The sequence below is a fragment of the Gavialis gangeticus genome, unplaced genomic scaffold, assembly GCF_001723915.1.
Source record: "Gavialis gangeticus isolate Ggan-Ray unplaced genomic scaffold, GavGan_comp1, whole genome shotgun sequence".
Taxonomy (NCBI): Eukaryota; Metazoa; Chordata; order Crocodylia; family Gavialidae; genus Gavialis; species Gavialis gangeticus.
Window position 1 is genome coordinate 28,501,600 of NW_017728994.1, and position 9,212 is coordinate 28,510,811.

The 9,212-nt window shown below is 43.7% G+C and overlaps 1 protein-coding gene across 1 annotated transcript in view; it reads right to left on the reverse strand.

Moving 5' to 3' along the window:
- Positions 1 to 9,212, reverse strand: part of TM9SF3 (transmembrane 9 superfamily member 3) — a 160,324-nt gene that overhangs the window by 43,012 nt on the left and 108,100 nt on the right. Inside the window, exon 10 of the mRNA XM_019502487.1 lies at positions 3,344 to 3,483. Coding sequence (XP_019358032.1) covers positions 3,344 to 3,483 — 140 coding nt within the window. The remainder of the gene's footprint in view (positions 1 to 3,343; positions 3,484 to 9,212) is intronic.

Genomic DNA, 9,212 nt, shown 5'->3' on the forward strand with positions numbered 1-9,212 from the left:
TTCACCAAACTGCTGGGCTGCATTCCTATAAATCAGCTATCAGATTGGTATTGATCAATATGGCTGGTAAATAATCAGCCCTCGGTGTTGGCTAAGAAACTCTTTATCGGTGCACCCCTACTATTTAAAAGTGTAACTACAACCTGCTCTTTTTAAAGTCTTGGCCACAAAACTTCACTAAAGCTCTATGATGTAAGAAATGTTAAATGAATTCTGAAATGAAAATTGCTACCTACCCAAGTACTGGAGGGACACTATTTTATTACAAGACATTATTGTGGTTATAGAAATCAAACAATCTGATTTTATATCCATTTTTACCAAACGCAAGTCTGTGGTCTTTGGCAAGTTCACTTTGTTTCTATTTCCTCCAACTAGAAAGTGGAAAATAATACCTTCTTTTACCCACTATCTTCAGTGTCTGCAAATAAGTAGTATTCCTATTATTCCTAAGTGTGCTCCATGTTCATAACTGGTAGAGCTATTTCAAGTTTCACATGTGCATGCACTTCTGCCTAAATCCAATATTTAACAAAAACACATTATATATAGGTGTTTATTGCACTCATAATTAAAACCATTGAAACCCAAACTTTAAAAATTTTTACAAGAGACTGTAACCATGAATAACAAACTATGAGAAAAATATTTTACAGAAAAATGATTATTGGTTCAAAACTACTGAACAAATCATATACTGACATCCATGCCATGATTCTAGACTAAAATACTTAGCTACTTGCACACGTTACTGTCACTTCCCAGAGGTCATCTCTTCAAAGTTCCTACAGTGAGGCTGAGCCTAACTAGACGCAATGCAGTGATTCAATTTGCTGCTTCCTTTATTATTTATAGGGAGACTTGTCTAAGTTGACAGTTCCACAATTTCACCTTCATTACAAAGCATCTCATTTCTTTCTATCTGTCATCCTAACCGAAAAGTCCAACAGCTCCCCGAGATATGGGCCTGTACATTAATCAAATTTCCGTTCTTCAGCTGGGCAACCCCAGCACTAACAAAGGAGATTCAAGGCACAACATTTCTTGGACGCCAGGGATGTACAGATCCCATTGTCCCCTTTACTTTTCCAATTGTGAAAGGGAAGGAAACATATGAAAATCATTTGCTAAAGATGCTTTATTTTCATGGTTTACTTCCCCTTCAGAGCCATGCTAATAGGACAAGGAGATTACATTCATGAAACACATGCTACAACAGGGGTGGGCAATTGTTTTGGCTGGAGGGCAGCATAATGACACTGGACCAGCCTGCCATCGGAGGTGGTTCAAACACCTACATTGAACACCTTCAAGAACAAATTGGATGCTTATCATGCTGGGATCCTATGACCCCAGCTGACTTCCTGCCCTTCGGGCGGGGGGCTGGACTCGATGATCTTCCGAGGCCCCTTCCAGCCTTAATGTCTATGAAATCTATGGTGAGCTGTCAGGGACTGCATGTGTAGCCCCACCCCCTGACAGTTGTCCTGCCTCCTGGTTGCCATCTTGTGACCCGAAGTCCTGCCCCTAACCCCTGACCTTTGCCACCAGAAGTCCCACCCCTTGCCCTGGAAGTACTCCTTTTGGGAGGGGGTGGTTGCCATCTTGAAACTGGGGAAAAAACAAATCATATACTAAATATCAAACATCTACTATAACTTATTTTAATTTTATTTTTAAAAATATTTTTGTTGCGATTTGTGTGTGTTTGCATAGTGTATCCAGAGGCAATTGCATAATAGCTCAAATTATACTCTTACTCTTGTATATTGTGTGTGGGAGGGTTAAAGAGGTGTATGTGAGGACTGTGTGGTTGGGGAGTGGGTGGGAGTGAGCGTTGAGGGGTACAGGTGTGGGGTATGTGGGACAGTGTGGGTGAGCATCAGTGCGTGTGGGGATGGTGGGAGTGTGTGTGGTGTTATGGTGGGCGGGGAGTGTGTGCTGGCGGTATGGTGGGCAGCCAGCCCTGTCCATCCCATCTTGGCTGCAGCATGCAGTTCCAGGACCCTGCAAGGCCAGGACCCATATGGCATGGCACAGGGCCAGCTTGGCCCAGCCTGGCACAGCGCAGTTTCAGCTGCGAGGCTGGGGACCACACAGAGTGGCACAGAACCAGCCCGGCTCAGCTGTGGCACGCAGTTTCTGGTTGCAAGGCAAGGACCCATGCAGTGTAGCATGCAGCCAGCCTGTTCTGGCTCATTTCCTCCATTCTGTGCCACATAGGTCTTGGCCTTGCAGAAGAGAACTGTGCAATGCAGCACAGAGCCAGCCTGGCCTGGCCTGTCCCAGTAGCATTGTGGTTCCTCACTGCAAGGCCAGAACCCATGCAGTAGCATGGAAGGGACAGGCCGGGTTGGGCTGGTGTCGCGCCACACCGTGCAGTCCCTGGCCTTGCAGCTGAACCACATTGTGCCAGGGAAGGCTGCACACTGGCCAGGCTATTCCGCTTCCCTCACCTCCAGCTGTAGTTGTTGCTGCTGCTCCTGCTATGCTGCGCCGCACCGTCACAGGAGCAAGAGCCACAGCTGGAGGTGGGGGGAGTGCCCGTGTGGGCTGCAAGGGTGGGAGTGGGTGGGGCTCAGCCCCATGTGGAGTATTGCAGGGGCAGCCGCAGGCCAGATCCAGCCAATTGGCAGGTTAGATCCAGCCCATGGGCCACATTTTGCCCATCCCTGTGCTACAAGCTGCAAAAACAATTTTTGATACTGATCATCCCTTTACATTCAGTTAAGAAACAAACAAGACTTAAGGGAAGTGCCAGACTTATGGCTTAGAAACTCAAGAGCTCCCTTTATTCACATCTCATGTAGAGAACAGACAGATGAAATGCCTGATGTATCCCCAACCCCTCTCCACAACACCCTGCAAGCACACCTCAGCCATAACCTGAAGAAACTCACTCTGAGCAATAAGAGCTCTGTCTCCGAGGCTCAATCAATCCTAAATCCAGCAAAAGATGCTAACCGAGGATGAGGACGCTTAATTTCTAGAGATCTGTCTGTCAAAAACAGGATTAGAACCACTCATTTTAAAATAGGAAACTGAATAGTCAAATGTTTCCATATCAGTCACTGCCTAATTAAACAGAATACAAACTAGTGACCCAAAAACTGGGGGGAAGAGGGGATGGAGAAAAGACCAGTAGCCAACCAACCTACTCAGCATCTCTTTAAAGAGAAATACTGCAAATAAGGTTTGATAGAAGTTTTCCTCTGTGACCAACTCTTGATTTAAGCAAATTTAAAATGCTTTTCTAGAATACTCGGTGATCACAATGCAACAACAATTCTGAGGACATTTAAGTTCAAGTGATTACGCATGATTTACAAGCGATTCTCTTTACCATTTCTTCTCCGGTATTGGACGAGGCACAGCATTAACACGACAAGGAAAGTTGGGCTGGCCTGACAGATTTCGACCAAGAATTGTGCCAACAAGGTTCAATGGAAGAATGACAAAGAAACAGATACAGCATACGGCCACCTGTGAATTCAACAAACAGGTATGAGATCATGGATAGAGGAAAAGCGAGACATCTCAAATAGCTAACAGATTTTAGCATATTCCTGGTGACATGACATTAGCCAACATCTAGCCACTTTCTGGACTGTTGACTAAGGCAACATGTGTATTTGTTCCAAGACAAATTTAACCTAAGTTGCTAGAAGACACTAAAATGCATTAAAATATTTTAACCACCTTCCATTATGTTGCAAGAGATTTACAGCACTTTTGAGATAGCTTCACTTTAAGGATTGTGAATAAAAATATAATTTGCACATTATGAAGGGCTGAAACAAACGGGATCCTTTATTGCATTTCACTGCAGAGCTTATCATCAAAATACATCAATTCTGATCATTACTGTCCATATGTTAACTGTCAATGCCTGTTACAAATACAAATGTCAGGCCTCAAAGTTCTTAATCTGTAAACGTCTTCCAAAAAATACACTGAAACCATATCATGTTAGTCATACTAACATTTGGGGCCTGATACCATGGGCCAGCAACCTGGGTAATTATGCAAAAAAGCTGTCAGACACCTAACTATTTGCATACACGGTTACTCAATCTACAGGTGCAACTGCAATAAATACACATGCAAATCAGATGTTCAATTGTGCATGCAGCAACAAGTATTTTGGCTGGAGTTAGCAGATACAACAGAAAGTACCTCCAAAGACTCTGGAGCAAACAGTCTCCAGTTCTGAGACAGTGTTATTTTTTTCTGTTCATGAAAGGCAATGGATTTTTGCAGTTCAAAAAGAAGGATTTCAAGGATTCAGCAGAATGTTTTCCAACCATGTAACTTTGATATATCAAACTACTTAAATATTTAATGGCTCCATACCACTCCCAGATACCAATGATTAAAAATAGAACAGCTGCTGACCATACAGTAACTACAATCCTTAGAGATGTTCTCAGTGTGGATCCTACTGTACATCTGCAGGCACTTCATGAGTGAGCTCGATGCTCTTGGTCTCTCTGTCAAAGCAGCCAGCCCTCCTTCAGTTTCCACACAAGCCCCAGCCCACGGTAGCCAAGGACTCCCAAAAGCTGATACGAGGGCAGGTTGCGATATCCACACAAACAACATCTAACAATCTGAGTTATCCTAGAATAACTATCCATTCCTTTCTGAGTATGGTTCATTGTGGATCCAAACTTTAGGCAGATAGAAAACAGCAGCTCAGGAAAGTAGACATGAGGAGTTCCAGCTGCATGAATTGAACAGTAATTGGCTGCTAAGAACAGAGGTGCACTAGATTATCTCTTTTCTAAACCTTTAACATGCGACTGCTTCACCTCTGAGCAAGGCGATAGCTGGAAAACAGGCAGGCATGCCCCAGTTTGTCCAGTGGTTCTCAACCTGCTTAGTCTCAAGGCACCTCTCAAGAAATGCTAACTCTTAACTTTCACTCACTTTCGACTGCAGAAAAATAACAGAGCAATTCTTTTATTGCAAAGAACTCAAAGAGATCACAACAGGTCAGAATGTTTTTGACGCTGTAGATTTCTATTCAAAATCTCTGGGTTTACTTTGTGAAGTGTGTATGAGTTACTAATACTGAGTGACACCCTTAAAAGGATCTCATAACACCCGTGTTGAGAATCACTGCTTTAGTCTGTCAACATCATAAAAAAATAAATCTGGATATCTCTAGCATGTGCCTTTTCTTTTCTTGTAACTTCAGAGAAAAAAAAAAAAACCAAACACAGCTAAGTTTAAGAACTGGGTCAGGAAAATTTCTGAGACCATTTCAGGCAAGGCCTTTGCATCATCTCTCTTCTCTGAAGTGTTGTATGGGAAGTTTGAGAGTTGAGCCATGGATACCTTGACATCACTCACTATTCTGGATCAGAACAAACAGGATAACAGCTTCAGGGTGTGATGATATGAAAACATTCTGAGGGAGCCTCACGCAGGCTCCTTTGAGTTTCGGAAGACCTAAACTGAGGTCCCAAGCTACAGTGGGTTCTCAGTTAAGTAGGCATGAAGTGGCCCTTTAAAAAAAGCTTCAGTATCACTTGGAGAGAGAAAACTAGGCACAACCACAGAGGCAGGTGACAAACTGAACTTGATTCAAGGTGAACTTGAACAAAGCTGAGTGAAACAGCCAGTCCAGGGCAGTGCCTTCAGATCTGAATAGAGGTTCTGGCTGTGGTTTTAAGAGATCAAATCCACCGAATCTAGGTGTTGGATGGCATCACTAAACAAGCATTTGTATTAAGCTTGTTAGCAAGAACCGTCTTGGATAGTATGGCACTACCAGGATGTTTGCGATCATCTCTCTTAATCTTGAAGATCACCTTGGGTAAGGTGTACATCAAGCCTCTGCCCCACTGCAGGAAGAGGTAATAGATGGATCAAAAAGTTACAGGAGACATGCGTCTGTAGGTGAAGTCTATTAAGTGGCTTAACCATGAAGGGACATGTGCCTACAGTTGTAGTAGTTCTAAGGTGGGCTGGGGGGGGGGCTTGTTTTTGTTTTAAGTAATTGGAACTTACCCTGGACAACATACTTTTGAACCCGGAACCAAATCATGTCCAACACCCATGTGTTAGATCCAACAGTGGATTGAGCCTGACTGAATAGGGCAAATCACTTCCCGACAAGTAGCTGCTAGCTCTGATCAGCTTTCCTGTAACCAACACTTGCCATTTCTGTCAGATTCAATGCCTGGTTAACGTGGTGGTATGTGCAACAGAGGCAGCAGATGAAGCATGCTGTTTCAGCACCTTGTGAGATGGAGATCAAGCGCTACCTCAGGCCCTCTCCTGAACTAGGAGAGGCATGTGCCAGTACTGTGTGGTAATATGTTGGCTCTGCTTCTGGCAACATACATCAGCACCATGCCAAAGGCATTTCTAGACCAGTTTTAGGTGGCATTCTGAGAGTGTCTCTTAGGCCTGTAATTGGTAGAGTGGTCAATGCTGAGTGCTGAATCCAGAGCGGGTTTGCAGAGGTCTACTGGCAAAATAATAAGATTAAAACTCTCTCTGGAAGATCATTACCTCATCTCCTTCAGGGACAGCATTTCTTGCTATCTGGATCTGTCTCTCGGTTCCTTCAAGCTGTACCTTTTGATCTTGCCCTTTTGTCTGGATGCCAATACCAGATGTGATGATGGAGCTGTCAATGACAGGTCACAGCACGGAACACCTGGTGCAATTTCACTGGCCCTCAAGTTGTTATGAACAGCAGTTCTGGTGTAGCGAGTGGTGCTTTTATTTCCAGTATCAAGACAGTCAGTCAGGGGACATGGATTTCTTGAAAGTTGGAGGTTTAGGTTTTCAGGAGCAGTGACACACTGGCCTTTATTCAGCTCAGGAGTCAGCAACCTCTGACACGCATGTCAGAGTGTGGCATGCGAACACATTTTGCTTGCGCGTACACGCCACGGGGCTGACAACAGGGAAGGGGCCAGGGCTGCGCTACCACAACAAGGATTGGGCCCCTCGCGGCTTCCCTGCGAAGCATGCATGCACACCCACCGCCAGCAATGAGCCACACTGGGACTTTGCAGACCTTGGCACAGCAGTTTACAGCCTCCTGGGCATCCACCACAGTCAGCCCAGATTCTGGGCAGGCCTCTGCTGCCTGCCACAGAGCCCAGGCTGCTTGCAGCAGGGAGGCTGCAAGCCACTGCATTAAGGTTTGCAGAGCCCCAGCCCATCTCACTGCTGGTAGCGGGTGCTTACATGCCTCTCGGTGGACAGCAGGGAAGGAGCCAAGGCTGTGCTAACACAATAAGGATTGGGCTCGTTGTGGCTCCCCAGCCATCCGCTCCGGGGGCACGCCAACATCTACAAGTCAAGTTTTTGGCACTTCCCAAAAATATTTCTGACCGTGATCTAGCTCCTTCACAAGGCAAGAGAAATTTGAGGGAACGCTGCAACTCCACGGCACTTAGATTACTTTCGACACTACTGTTCAAAAATTTGATCTTGCGCACCTACAGAAAAAGCATCACTGATGCATACTCAAACAAAAGCAGTTGCTTGGCTTAAATATCACCTGAAAGCCAAGTTATTTTGCATAAACACAGAGGGATCAGCTACAGAAATCTCCAACACTAGAATTGGGCCCTAAAAATTCACTCCAAATTTTTCAGTAGTCAGCCACAGATATTCAAAGGATGGTTTTAACCACACCACTGGGACAGGAAGGAATTTATACATTTTATTCTACTGAATTTGCAAAACCTGCTTTTGACCAGTCAAACAAAACAACCCCCTCCCACCCTGATGGATATTACTAAATATTTAAACGAAAAAAATAAATATTTGATTATCTTTTTAGCACCTTCAAGATTGCACTATCTTGATTACTGTATTTTCTTTGTCTAAAAACACCCATTATTTAAATATCAGCCCTTAATTTTGTTTCCTGATTTCAGCTGGCATGACAGGTCTTCCACTCCAGCTGCCTGCATTCTTTAAAATCTCCCTTTTTGAAGGAGGGAGGGGAGAATTCAGTATTCTGTTGCCCTTGACTGAACATGCAACATTTAATTTTTCTTGTTTGAAAAGAAACATTATCAAGAGAGAGGTAAATTTATGTTCTAGTGCTGCGTTTCATATTTTCTGACAACTATATATAGATAAAACTTCATTCAGAGGTGATAATTAAATTTTTTATGAGCACATCAAATATTAAACAGCCACTGGCAGGCTTTGGTGTCCGACTGCTTAATGCACCAGGGAAAAATAAAATAAAAATTAACTGTCAACAAAGAGGCAGCTTGATCATTCCTGTCAGCTACTAATATTGTATGCCAGAGATCATAGGACACTTCCCCATGACTAAGGTTAAGTGGAGGATACTGAATTAGCATAGTAATAAAGGGTTACAGATATGAAGAGTTAACATACAGAACAAGCAATGTTTGCAGGCCCCTAGGCAAAAGCTAAAGGAGTGGAAACTTACAGTAGTCCGAGATATCACACTAAATTTACCTGGTTAAGATTTAATATTTAACTCAAGTATCTCCATTGTTACATATTGAAAAGTACATTAAATGTCAAGCACCCAAAAGCTAAGAAATACCAGAATGAATACCCTACGCAACCTTAATTTCACCCCTTTTTGCACAAGCATTATGCTACTCTAACTTCTGTACAGGACTCCTGCCACACTTCTTGCTAAAGAGACTGTGACTGCTGCATGAACAGCGATTCAATGCTGCTTTACACTCATCATTCAGCGTGTGGCCCATATCCTATTTACTGGTTATGCTTTAAACCCAGCAGAATGCAGAGTAATTCATCTCCTCACAGCCTTTTCTATGGTTCCATCACTATAGCACCTGAGTACATTAGACACTGATTGATTTAATTTCACAAGATCTCTATGCAGTGAGAGGACAGTCTCATTTAACAGATGGGGAACCAAGATACCTATGAAGGTCAAGAGTACGCTCTGTTTTTGACAGCCTAATTTGAGATGCCCGTGGCCAGTGATTTCAAAGAACTTAACATGCTGCAGCACTTTATGGCTGCTTGCAGATGTTAAAAAAAAAAAGGCACTTTAAACTCCACACATCCCCACACTAAGCCCAGCAGCACATACCCAGAAGCAGCACGGTAGCTGGATCCAGCTCGCCCAGCATCTGTATAGACCAGGCGCTTTAGCGCGGCTTTTTGACACTTATCTAATAGCTGATTGAATCAGCTATTAGAAAAAAGCCCCCAAAAGCCCCACC